The sequence below is a fragment of the Eretmochelys imbricata genome, chromosome 2 (assembly GCF_965152235.1).
Source record: "Eretmochelys imbricata isolate rEreImb1 chromosome 2, rEreImb1.hap1, whole genome shotgun sequence".
Classification (NCBI taxonomy): Eukaryota; Metazoa; Chordata; order Testudines; family Cheloniidae; genus Eretmochelys; species Eretmochelys imbricata.
The window spans coordinates 254,602,882-254,616,731 of NC_135573.1; the positions used below are offsets into that span (position 1 = coordinate 254,602,882).

At 41.3% G+C, this 13,850-nt stretch overlaps 1 protein-coding gene across 3 annotated transcripts in view; it reads right to left on the reverse strand.

The window, feature by feature from the left end:
- The window catches only part of NUB1 (negative regulator of ubiquitin like proteins 1), a 35,325-nt gene extending 22,358 nt beyond the window's left edge, over nt 1-12,967 (reverse strand). The window contains exons 1-6 of one of the 3 annotated variants that reach the window (XM_077808404.1): nt 12,867-12,967; nt 10,948-11,140; nt 6,729-6,846; nt 6,449-6,616; nt 3,540-3,598; nt 118-188 (exon numbers count right to left, since the gene is read on the reverse strand). In XM_077808404.1, the coding sequence (XP_077664530.1) occupies nt 118-188; nt 3,540-3,598; nt 6,449-6,616; nt 6,729-6,846; nt 10,948-10,955 (424 nt within the window). In that variant the 5' untranslated portion in view covers nt 10,956-11,140; nt 12,867-12,967. Of the gene's footprint in view, nt 1-117; nt 189-3,539; nt 3,599-6,448; nt 6,617-6,728; nt 6,847-9,308; nt 9,327-10,947; nt 11,141-12,866 lie in introns of those variants that run through there. The other 2 variants (XM_077808405.1, XM_077808406.1) reach the window with 2 other exon arrangements.
- Between the last annotated feature and the right edge of the window lie 883 nt (nt 12,968-13,850).

Sequence of the window (13,850 nt, forward strand, 5' to 3'; positions counted from 1 at the left end):
CTTATTTCCCTGCTATTAATATTGTTTCTGCGACTGACAAAATTACAAGAAAGATGATTTCTAAGAAAGACATAATTACAAAATAAATAAAACATATGTTCAATTGGTGATACATACCAAGGTCAAGCTGCTTCTTATTTATAATTATTTTGATACATTTTTCTTGAAATCCATTCATCTGTGCAATCCTGTGAAATAAAGTAGTTAATTCCAAAGTATAAATAACTTCTTGTCTCATTTTGATATGAAATATTTTGGCAACATATTGCAATAAAAATTAAAATGTTATATATTTGTAACTGGCTTCAAACTTTTACTATAAGTCTGCTTGAAGATAAAATTACATTATTAGTAACTGGACACAAACTCACCATAGCAAGTGAGGAGAAGAGAGGTTATTGATATGGTTTCTGATTTTAGATTTGAATCAATAAACAGCAATAGAACACCCCCAATAAAAAGAAAAAAAAACATGTTTATCCAATAAACAATGGAAAAACAGTAGAAATCATTCCTTGTATCTAAGGGCTTGTCTACATTAAACAGTAATGCAAACTACAGGGATGTGATTTCTAAAGGGCACTAATGTGTGGCTCATTAATTGGTCCACATAGACCCCGCTGGTGTGCACTAAAGGTCCCACAGTGTGCTTTAAACAGTACTGTGTTAAACTGCAATAGGGAACAATGCAAAGAGTATTTACTACAGTATATCTTATGTAATGAGTAATGTAAATAATATACATTACTCATTGCAGTATATATAAAGAGAAATTCCCCCAAAAAACCTGATTTTGGGGCATTCACATGAAACTCAAAAATTGCTAAAAATAAACCCTGAAAAATGAAATCAATGAACCCAGAAAAACAGAAGCCCAAAGTATTGAGAAGGGGAGAGCAGAGCAGCCAGGAAAGTGGACAGGATAGACCAAGTAGTTGGAAGGCATCCGTACATGGCATATATTGTAAGGGAAAACACTTTATAATCTCAGAAGCTCTAGTAGTTATTGATTTAGAATGAAAAGGAGTCCTTGTGGCACCTTAGAGACTAACCAATTTATTTGAGCATGAGCTTTCGTGAGCTACAGCTCACTTCATCAGATGCATACCGTGGAAACTGCAGCAGACTTTATATATACACAGAGAATATGAAACAATACCTCTTCCCACCCCACTGTCCTGCTGGTAATAGCTTATCTAAAGTGAGCATCAGGTTAGGCCATTTCCAGCACAAATCCAGGTTTTCTCACCCTCCACCCCCCCACACAAATTCACTCTCCTGCTGGTGATAGCCCATCCAAAGTGACAACTCTTTACACAATGTGCATGATAATGAAGTTAGGCCATTTCCTGCACAAATCCAGGTTCTCTCACTCCCTCACCCCCCTCCAAAAACCCACCCCCATACACACACAGACTCACTCTCCTGCTGGTAATAGCTCATCCAAACTGACCACTCTCCAAGTTTAAAACCAAGTTAAACCAGAACATCTGGGGGGGGGGGTAGGAAAAAACAAGAGGAAATAGGCTACCTTGCATAATGACTTAGCCACTCCCAGTCTCTATTTAAGCCTAAATTAATAGTATCCAATTTGCAAATGAATTCCAATTCAGCAGTTTCTCGCTGGAGTCTGGATTTGAAGTTTCTTTGTTTTAAGATAGCGACCTTCATGTCTGTGATTGCGTGACCAGAGAGATTGAAGTGTTCTCCGACTGGTTTATGAATGTTATAATTCTTGACATCTGATTTGTGTCCATTTATTCTTTTACGTAGAGACTGTCCAGTTTGACCAATGTACATGGCAGAGGGGCATTGCTGGCACATGATGGCATAAATCACATTGGTGGATGTGCAGGTGAACGAGCCTCTGATAGTGTGGCTGATGTTATTAGGCCCTGTGATGGTGTCCCCTGAATAGATATGTGGGCACAATTGGCAACGGGCTTTGTTGCAAGGATAAGTTCCTGGGTTAGTGGTTCTGTTGTGTGGTATGTGGTTGTTGGTGAGTATTTGCTTCAGGTTGCGGGGCTGTCTGTAGGCAAGGACTGGCCTGTCTCCCAAGATTTGTGAGAGTGTTGGGTCATCCTTTAGGATAGGTTGTAGATCCTTAATAATGCGTTGGAGGGGTTTTCGTTGGGGGCTGAAGGTGACGGCTAGTGGAGTTCTGTTATTTTCTTTGTTAGGCCTGTCCTGTAGTAGGTAACTTCTGGGAACTCTTCTGGCTCTATCAATCTGTTTCTTTACTTCCGCAGGTGGGTATTGTAGTTGTAAGAAAGCTTGACAGAGATCTTGTAGGTGTTTGTCTCTGTCTGAGGGGTTGGAGCAAATGCGGTTGTATCGCAGAGCTTGGCTGTAGACGATGGATCGTGTGGTGTGGTCAGGGTGAAAGCTGGAGGCATGCAGGTAGGAATAGCGGTCAGTAGGTTTCCGGTATAGGGTGGTGTTTATGTGACCATTGTTTATTAGCACTGTAGTGTCCAGGAAGTGGATCTCTTGTGTGGACTGGACCAGGCTGAGGTTGGTGGTGGGATGGAAATTGTTGAAATCATGGTGGAATTCTTCAAGGGCTTCTTTTCCATGGGTCCAGATGATGAAGATGTCATCAATATAGCGCAAGTAGAGTAGGGGACGAGAGCTGAGGAAGCGTTGTTCTAAATCAGCCATAAAAATGTTGGCATACTGTGGGGCCATGCGGGTACCCATAGCAGTGCCGCTGATCTGAAGGTATACATTGTCCCCAAATGTGAAATAGTTATGGGTAAGGACAAAGTCACAAAGTTCAGCCACCAGGTTAGCTGTCACGGCTCTGCGATACAACCGCATTTGCTCCAACCCCTCAGACAGAGACAAACACCTACAAGATCTCTGTCAAGCTTTCTTACAACTACAATACCCACCTGCGGAAGTAAAGAAACAGATTGATAGAGCCAGAAGAGTTCCCAGAAGTTACCTACTACAGGACAGGCCTAACAAAGAAAATAACAGAACTCCACTAGCCGTCACCTTCAGCCCCCAACGAAAACCCCTCCAACGCATTATTAAGGATCTACAACCTATCCTAAAGGATGACCCAACACTCTCACAAATCTTGGGAGACAGGCCAGTCCTCATGCTCAAATAAATTGGTTAGTCTCTAAGGTGCCACAAGGACTCCTTTTCTTTTTGCGAATACAGACTAACACGGCTGTTACTCTGAAACCTGATTTAGAATGGCAATTCTCAAACTATGTCCATGGACCACTAATGGCCTATAGTGGTCCATGGCAAACTAGCTTGTCATGTGGTGCTAACCTTTCACCTTGTTTCTTCATGTTAAATCAAGACTTTTCCACGTAAGCAATTGCCATAGTAACTACACCAATGTTATATAGTCATAAAGAAGATGTGTTCATGAGACACACACTATCAAGATGTGCTCCACCCTATGAAAGTTTGAGATCCCCAATCTAGGACACACTGTAATAAAGCACGATGAGCTAAAACCAAAAGAGGACACTAACCATTTAAAAGGGAAAAAAGACAAAGGTTATAATACTTACTGGGATCTCAGTTCCTCGCCAGTGATGATCAATTTAGTCTCCAGCATGTTTTTTCTGGTCTAATGTAAATATTTTTTAAAAGTTATGGTATACAGGTACTTTGGGCATTTTCTTAATTAACTAATTTAAAGCAGCCACAATTTCTCTCTTTATTTCCAGACAAAAACTATGTTAAAATAGCAGTAACGTTGAGAGTACACATAGTAATGATTTACAGGGATGCTGTAATTATCCCCAAATAATCATTATAAAGCCAGGAAATTCAGAGTTATGGTTAACTCAAATCCAAACAAGTTATTGAAATTCACAATTAAGGCACTCAACCTTAACTCTGCTTTTTTTGTCATGCCACAGAATAGTCAGATTATAATTAAAGCCTATTAACATTCGTGGACCCAGATTAGATAGAGACATATTAGATTGTTTTTCCTCACAGTGATGCTACAGAGCAGAGTTAAGGTTGTTTAGGGTGCATACCCTGCACCCAGACTGCACTCGCCATTGAGTAGAGCTATTCCAGTACAGTTTTTTCAAATAAAGTTTTACCATTAAGATTCCCCTCCCCCCCCCCAATATTTTTCATAAAAGTTTATCTTTCAGCAGAGGCTGGCACATAAAATCTCCTTCAGAAACACTAAGTACTGCATCTTTCAAAATGGACGCCATTGTTGTCAATACGAATAAGAGCACAGACTGCCCTCAGCAGTGATGGAAACTGCCTTCTATTGTTATCAGTGGGAGTGAAGTGATCTTGATCCACTCCACGATGCAGTCAGGAAACAGAAAGTTGCTGAATGGAGGTGGTGGTCATCTTTGCTAAGGGTCTGTCTATCTGGGAAATTATATCACTATATGTTACAGAATAAAAATGTCTAGGGACTAACAAAAGGAATTATACCAATATAATGACAGTGGTACAATTTTATTAGCTGCATAAATAGATCAGTAAATTTCCCCATGCAGGCAAGCCCCACTAAGAGCAACCCGTGGCCTCAATCACATTAAAAATAGGAAACTGCAGCCACTTTGAAAGAGTTTGTTGTTAATTTTTATGAAGATTATTGTGCAGCCTCTGCTGAATGATAAACTTTCAGTCATGAAGACTAATTCTAAGTTCTTTAATAAAAAAAGCTATCCATTGTACCAGATCTAGTCAAGAAACAATTTCTGAGCTGAGATCATTTGGAACAAGAAAAGGTCTGACAGAGGGTGCTAAATGTTTTTTAAAAATAATCCTTTTTTTAGTAAATATCAACAGATTTACTTGCAAAAGTAAATTCATTCAGAAAACAGAGTAAATTTTCTTTTAAACAGAGATTGCAATTGTTCTTTGTACATAAAACAAGAGCTTAAATCCCTGCTTTAAAGTGTGGAACTCAGCCTTAACTATGGAGCTGCAACTGGTGTGTCTATAAAATAAGATGTTTTTTTTTTAAATGTTGAGGAAAATTTAGTCATTTTTGTCTGGAACCGTGAAAACCAGGGACTAACAGTGCTGACTTCAGGCAGGCACATGAGCATGGTGTCCATGGATGTCCTCATCTACCCAGCTATATAGTCATTTACAGTAATAGAGTTCTGACCTGATATTTCTTGAAGAAAAGTTCTCAAATATGCTGAGTCACCTATCTGGTGGTTTTGTAACATGGCCAAGTGTACAAGACACACTACACAAATTATTTTTTCCACTCTGTGTCAAGTTCAAGCAATGGACTTAGCCAGTTCAACCTAAGTTGCCTTAGATGGCTAGTTTGGGAAAGTAGTTAGCTGACCCATAGTTTAACCAATGCAAGCACATCTGCAGGTTGCATCATTAAAAGCCGGACACCTACCATTTAAAGTAGCTAAGTTTATAGTTTACAGTATTACCCAGGTATATCATAGTTAAATTAAAAAAAATTTCAATTAATCACAAGATTAAAAAAAATAGTTGTGATCATCACAATGTTAAACAATAAGAGAATACAAAATTTAAATTTAGCATGGAAGCATGTCCTCTGGAATGGTGGTCGAAGCATGAAGGGACATATGAACGTTCAGCATATCCGGCACATAAATACCTTGCAACACCAGCTACAACAATGCCATGTGAACGCCTGTTCTCACTTTCAGGTGACGACGTAAACATTTGTAAGTTGCACTTTCACGATAAAGAGATTGCACTATGGTACTTGTATGAGGAATTGAAAAATACTATTTCTTTGGTTTATCTTTTTTACAGCGCAAATATTTTAAACAAAAATATAGAACGAGCATTGTACACCTTGTATTCTGTATTGTAATTGAAATAAATATATTTGAAAATGCAGAAAACATCCAAAATATTTATATTTAAATTGGCATTCTATTATTGTTTAATCGTGACTTTTTTTAATCTAGTTAATTTGTTTTGCGTTAATCGCTTGAGTTAACTGCGATTAATTGACAGCCCTAGTGAAGACAGTTGTCACAAGTGTCCTTTACATGACAAAAGATGGTGTTGTTTTGGGGTTACTTACTGTGCCTAAATAAGGATTTTGTTTATAATTAAAACTGTGATTAAACAAAGAACAATACCCATATACTGACAATTTTAGATGTTTTATATAAGTTGTAAAACTGAATGAGCACCATACATTCACTTTTAACTTGGATGGTGAGATCAGAAAAGATCAAGTTAAATTTGGTTCATTTTTCTCCATTCAGAATTTGTTTCTGAATGACCATAAAGAGGGAGAAGCTGCAATGTGTTTTCTTTATTTTTTTTCTAGATAGTTTTATGACTGAACTGAATTCCCTCCTCCTCCAACCGATTTAGCTTTTTTGCACCAATGAAATGTTTTGCATCAGATACAGAATTAAAGTTGTATGGACTTTACTATAGATTTTAGTTATGCTTCTTTTCATAACTTTAATGTATACAGACTTACTTTTTTCATCTTAGGAGGCAAAACCACTTCAAGTTTTGCAACCCCTGTTGTCTTATAAGCTTCATTTCCTGTTCCACGCTCAATTGCTTCACATCTTATTTCTTCAAGAATGCACTCCGTTTCATTTTCACTGAGATTCACCTTGGCTGAATATTTCTGTGCAAGCTCCTAACAGAAAAATAAAAGAACATACATTAGTAAAACATAAAATAGTAAAATGTGCCATGTATGAAATAAAAGTGAAAAAAATGACCACAGAACAGTGAGGCAGAATACGTACCTTCAACTCCAGACCAGCTTCTTTATTTTCATTTGTGTATGGAGGTTTCCAAAGCTGAATTTTGTCTTCTCTTAAACAGTTTTTAAGTTTTGCTGCAAGGTATTTCTTTTGCGCCATTCTTTAATACAAAACACAATAGGAAAAATGAAAAAACTAATTAATCTGTTTGTATGGTTGTTTCTCTGATGAATCAAAAGACCTTGTTTAACTCATGCCCAGATCCTCAAAGATATTTTGACATCTACCTCCCACTATTTTTACTTAAATCACCTAAATATCTTTGAGGATTTGGGCCTCAGGGAACATGCACTGTATTATTTAAAGTTCCGTAGGAAGACTGCATTTAATATAGTATTTTAAAAATACACTAAAAGCAAATTTACAAAGATTCTAATTCAATTTTTACTGTGCTCTGATAATTATGGAATAATTGGGAAAACTTTTCTATTTAAACATTAACATTTTTTCTTTTCATTACGCCAGTTGCACAGGAGGCTGGAACTTTGTTGGCAAGTGTTGATTTCAGCAAGATAACGGCTGCCAGCAAAACATCAGTAATGCAGTTTTTAAATATAAATAACCAAACAAGTGAAGTACAATAACAAACCAATAAATGAACTAACTCTGCAAATTTCATTTAAACTTGGAGATGGAAATTTGCTAACAATTGTACAGTATTTTCTTTAGTTTGCTTTTATATACTTCTCTTTATTGTAATTTCACTGTTTATAAGGAAAATTCATAGGTTAAAAATAATATATTAAAAAAACCAAAGACCCTGCTCCTGCCGCTGGCTCCATGCAGGTTAACCCCTGGGTCTCCACAGAGCTAGCTGGAGGACCAGGGCCCAATGTTTTCTAGGTTACCAGTGACATCTTAGATTATAAAAACTAAAAGAATTTTTAAATCACTTTTTTAACCATACATGTTCTATTTTTTCTCCATTTTCTTAACTGCCAACAGTCCTGGTTTTGGCCATGACTGCTCTGTCTTTACTAACCTATCTAGCTACTATTCTGGAATGTTGGCAGCTTGTAGCAACAGCAGGAAGCTAAGGAATAGTTTCAATTCCTGCTCTCTGCTGGAGTTCACTCTCTCACTGGTTGGATAAGCAGGAGGCTATTACACCAGCTAAGCTCCCGCCCCCACTGAACCAAATCAGAACACTCATTATATTGAAGTGCCAACTCTGCTATACTGAAGGTCGAGCAGCACTTTCTGTGTAAAGATCAACTCTAAAATCGGCACGCTTACTCAGCTTGTCTTGAAAATTTCTGTGCCTCATGAGGGTGCTGGTTAGCGTTAGTGGTCCAAATTTGGGGTCACTTCAGCATGGGGTTCCTGAGATACAGCCCTCCAAAAAAGCCAGCATTTTACAAAATCAACAGGTTCTTTTTGTTTCTTTTTTCCACATACCCGGAATTCAAACCATGGCTCTACTTGTCCCCCCACTGATCTCATTCACTTGACATTTTATCTCAGCTGGTGCCTGGCACCCACTGTCCCTTTGGCAAAGCAATACTGACAAAGATAATATGGAAGAGTTCAGCTGCCTAGAACAGTATGTGATAAAACTCACAAGCCAGAGATTGAAACGCACATGTGCAGCAAGTCTATGCATGAGGGTGTGTAGGCAATCCATTGTCACAGTAATTTGGTGGCTCCAGGGGACATAGTGCAGATATCACTGAAGCTGAGCTTCACACGTACACTATAAATTCAAACCCTACCCTTGGCAGAAGCCTGAGAATGACCTTTAGTCATGCTGCAACTGACTTTGTTGAGGGATTTTTCTACTTTTGGGAAATGTGTCCTGCTAATTTGTACAGATAATTTAGAAAGGGCTCCAAGTATTTTCTGAAAGATAATGAATTACACATGCTCTATGCTGATACGTGAGAATGACTGCTGGGCATGTTGCTACTCAAATGCCTAATCCATTTTCCACCTCCCGCTTCACCCTAACAAACAGGATTTCATCTACCACTACTATGCTTTCATTTACCCACTATAACACTCACATACCACTCATGCATCCTACTTCACTGGTGACAATCCTGGGCACAGCTACTGACACTCTACACAACTCAGCCCTGAAATGAGGCAAACTGCATCCCTCAGTGTACACACTCAAGGTGAGGGGCAGGCAGAGGCACTCAGAGACTCTGCTCCCAAAGGGCAGGGCCCCGCAGATTACCTCATATCACAATCACAGCTCTGACAAATTTATCCCACTAATCCCTCCATCATTCAACACAGCTACATGTTAAAAAAACAAAGACAGCTGAAGCGCATGCAGATAATTCCGCAGTGGCTATTGTCAACCTCAGGAGGGGCAGAGTTAAGGTTGCACTAGTGTGTAACTTAGCCTCTGAATACCAGCAAATAAAGAGTTATGTTTTGCTGAATTTGATGTTATAAAAAGGCATGAGATACTGCCAGGCAACCTTTACTTTGTGTTAATAAATTGCTTTGTGACTCTAACACTCTATCTCTGCCTCAGCCAGAACAGGCAGAGTGAAAGCAGGCCCGGGGGTGGGGTGGGGGAGTAAAACTCTTGAACAGCTAATATTGACCTACCAAGTTAGAGGAGTCACATCCTGGTAAAATAGGAAACCAAGGTAGTGGAGAGAGGGAGGAGGTAGAAATGGAGGAGATACAAGGGAAAAACCTGAATGCACATGAAGGCTTCTGGTGGGTGACTTTTGGACCCTAGACACCCAAGCTTATTTAGAAAAAGTATTCCTCAGCTTACATGGAAAGTTTTTTTAAATGTTGGCATTTACACATTCATTTCTCTAAAACCGGATGGTAAAAATAGATTGATCAGTTTCTCTTTTGCTTGTAGATAGCTTCACTTTCCGATCTTGTATATTAGGGCAGTGCTAGAAACAGTTCATGGGAAATGGGGAAAAAATTAGAAACGTTTCTATTAATATTTGATTTTGAAAAGGTCCTCCCTTTCTAAAAACAAAAACCTAACTTGTAGGCAAAGGCTACCCTTGCCAGGAGACAGTCTCCCTGTAATCTGATCGACACTAAATCAATTTACACTTGGATGACATTTGGAAGCTTATTTGCAACCACAAAGACAAGAAACTGTTTTGTTTTTAAATAGAAAAGTAAATTGTGCAGAAATTGACGTAAGCTGCCCTGTCCGTTTTGTTTCTATTATTTTGTAGTAGCCCTTCTCCAGGCTTAAGAGTAAAGGGCCTAACACAGTCACATAAGAATAAAGCACTGGGGGTATTACTAATACAGTCTTCTCCCTATGACAGGTTTCAGAGTAGCAGCCGTGTTAGTCTGTATTCGCAAAAAGAAAAGGAGTACTTGTGGCACCTTAGAGACTAACCAATTTATTTGAGCATAAGCTTTCGTGAGCTACAGCTCACTTCATCGGCCGATGAAGTGAGCTGTAGCTCACGAAAGCTTATGCTCAAATAAATTGGTTAGTCTCTAAGGTGCCACAAGTACTCCTTTTCTTCTCCCTATGTTTTCATCTGCACACAAGCAATTCTTTTTTAGGCAGCTTTTAATTCATTTACCCCATTATTATTTACTATTTTTATCTTTTTTGAATTCTGGAAATCATTTTATAGCAGATATTTTACTTAACATATATTGCCCTAAATAATAAATTATCCAAGTAACAGAGACTATGACGTTTGTTGAGACCAGATTAAAAATCTCAAATTGTTACACTGTATCTACATGCAAACCTCCTTTAGATGTTTTACTAAAACTCCAGATCTGTTCTTTTTGTAACAGTTTCCATTTCCCTAAGTCTTCAAAATATACTTGTCACATTGGAGCATATACTAACATCAATGTGCAGAATTTTAAATACAAACTGAATCTGAAAACTGATCATACATACAGTGGCTATACTATCAACAATTTTTGGTATAGTTTTGTAAATCAAGCTTAGCTGTGATTTTTATTAAACTATTAAAACAGAAAAAAGGGACTGAAAAATCCTAAGTTAAATGTATTTTACTCCTGTTCTAACAAATTATCTTAAGAATATCTCTATAAAAAACAAAGTAGTTTCATTTTTGTAAATGCAAAGGTTCAAGCAAACTTTTTAACCTATAAAAATCATCCATGTTTATTAAACAGAAAGTTGAGAGCCATTTTCTGATCTTACTATTAATATTCATTCATGACTAGTAAACTGCAGTATTCAAAACAGAATCCTTCATAAAACATTTAGACATACCTCTCCATCGTCCGACATTAATGTTCCTAGAATGATTCAACTTTCACTTTCGTGATGCGTCACTAAAAGCTATGGGGTATTTCCCAAAGCTGTGTTCAATAAAACTGTGGGGGTATTTCCCAATGGATGTTTTGAATGTAACATCAGATGTTTATGAATAAAAAGCAGTCACAGAATCAGTTGCTCCCCTCTTCTAGATGACACACAAGAGCAAATGGGTAAAGAAATGAGATTTGGCAGCCACATAGAGGGAGGGCAGCAGGGGCTATGTGGTGAAAGCTGGCTGAGCAAAACACAATAACTTGGGCTTTGCTCAAAGTGAGGCGGCATGGCCAGCTCAAGGGGGAAGCTGATGTGGCATGGTCTCCTGGGACCTAGAGACCACAGTAGTGTCATGGTGGTTAATGTTAGAAGTTCCATGGAAGGACTTGGACTCATACACTGCAGATTCTCTACTAGGCATGCAGACCTGGACTTTCCCAGAGAAGCCTGGCCTGTACAGCCACTGCTCCTTCAAATCTAGCATCCCCGCCTCAGTGAAAGAATGATACAGCAGTGATGGGTATTTCATAAGTGCAGACAGGTATGTAAGTACTAAAATAATTATAGCTCTACATTCTCCCTTTCTGTGGCAGTGGCTAATCCTGCCCGTAACCATTTGCAGATAATCAAATGCAGCTTGATCTTTGTGGCACTGATCTACTTAACCATGCCACGGAGTCAAGCCTAATGGAAATGAGAGATTAGTTATTAGGGGGGTTGGGTGGGGGGGAGAATGGCACTGTCATTGTCTTTAGGATATGCAGCTATCGTGCTAAAAAGTACTACCAGTTCCAGAAGTTGGGTGTATTTTTAAATAAAAAGTATCCAAATATAGTAAGAGTAGGGTAGTATGCTATGCTCTGTAAGGACCTGTATACACTAGTAAAATGCTCAGACTATGTCTACACTACAGCCACCATACGGGCACCACTACAGTGCCACAGTGCAGACGTTTCCAAGAGTGATGCGAAGCGCATTTGCGTTGATGTGGTTAATCCATCTTTCCAAGGGCTCGCCTACACTTACACTGCCCCAGCAGCGCTGTCAGCGTTCAGTGAAGATGCTACCTAGGCCAACAGGAGGGCTTCTCCCGTCAGCATAGGCCCTCCAGCTCCCGGAGAGGCGGTAGCTACGTAGATGGGAGCAGCTCTCCCATCGACCCGGCGCTGCTCACACGGGGAATTAGGTCGGTGTAACTGTGTCGCTTATGGGTGTGAATGTTCCACACCCCGAGCCACGTAGTTATAGGCAGCGTAGAGCTGGGCCAAGAGGCAGTACCTACATCGATGAAAGAATTCACTGGGCCCTAGGTCGACCTAAGGGCGGCGCTCAGAGCAAGAAATCTGTCGCAGCCCTGAGCCACATAAGTGTTGATCTAATTTTTAAGCATCATCTAGACCTCAGGTCTGCAGCTCACTCCCCGAGCGGGGGGAGGGTTACCCACCCATCTAAGCCTCTCCCCACTTCTAACCTAACCACGCCTGCCTGCCTAACACCGGGTGTCACAGCGGGAAAGCCACTCGCGGGGAGCGAGCGATGGGCCCGTCCTCTACTAGTGCAGACGAGCCCCCAGCCCAGCTGCCCTCTTGGGCCCCAGCGGCGGCTGCTTCTCAGTGGCCGGTGCCGCGATCCCCTTGCAGGGTCCGTGGGTCACGGGGCGGGGTCCTCCCGGAGGGGGAGGGGGAGGAGCCGCGTGTGTGTGTGTGTGGAGGGGGCACCGGGCAACACGGCGCCTGCGTCCCCCCGCGGCGGCAGAGGCAGTAGGGGGCGGGGACAGTTGAGGAGGGGGCGGGGGCGGGGCCCGGCTGCGCCAGCGCGTGGCTGAGTCTCTCCCAGGGGCGGGAAGGCCCCGCCCCCACCCGCCGGGGATCGCTCACCTGTGCACCTGTCGCTACGCGGCGGGCTCCCGGCCGTTTGTTTACGCTGCGTTCGCACGGTCAGCGGGGGGGCGGGGCAGCCGGCTCCCTACGGAAGCCCGGAAGCGGCGAAGGGTGCGGGGAACGTATCTCACGTGTGCAGGGAACGTGAACTCTCTTAGCCTTATATCTCTGCGCTCCCCTAGGGGGCGCCATCTGGCTAGGGCCGAGGGTGGGGGTCTGGTGAGGCCCAGCCCTCGCCGTGGTAAAAAAAGAGGTGGGGCGGCGGCCGGAACGGGACAGACTCCAGGAAAGAGCCATTTCCCTTCTTCTGACGTGCCCTGCTTTGCCGAGGTTTCCTCCCGCTGCTCGTGTCTCCTCTCTTGCGAGGAGGGGAGGCCATTACAGCTTCTTCTCATAGGCCCCATCTGCGCGCGTAGGAGCCCTGGGGGATCCTCTCCCCATGAAAATTCTCTCTGGCCTTGTCTGCATGGGGGAAGGTGGCACCAGCATTAGCTATTCCAACATCCTTATTATGGTGTAATTGAGCTACTCCAGAATAGCGAGGCTGGTCAATTTCCCTGTGTAGACAAACCCTGTTTAGGCAACATTGTGAATGTAACCAGGATAGCTGATGCTGCACCCTGCAACCTTTTAAATGTGAGTCCCACAGGTAGCACAGCACAGTGCAGTGAAGAGGACACTGAACTGGGATTCAGGAGCTCTGGCTGTGCCACTGACCTGCCTTGTGATCTTGGGCAAATTGCCTCAGTCTCCTGAGCTGTAGGATATTTACCTGTTTTTTAAGAAATAGGTCTAGGGCTCTATGCAAGAGCGAAGGCTATGAATACACTAGGAGTGCTTCACTGTTACAGGAATACTGGCATACTAGCAAAGAATTCCTAGTGTGGACACAGCTATGCTGGCAAAGCTACACAGACTTCACACCGTTCTTTTGGGTTGCAGATCTAATGAATACCTCAGAAATTGCAGTGTAGTCCTATA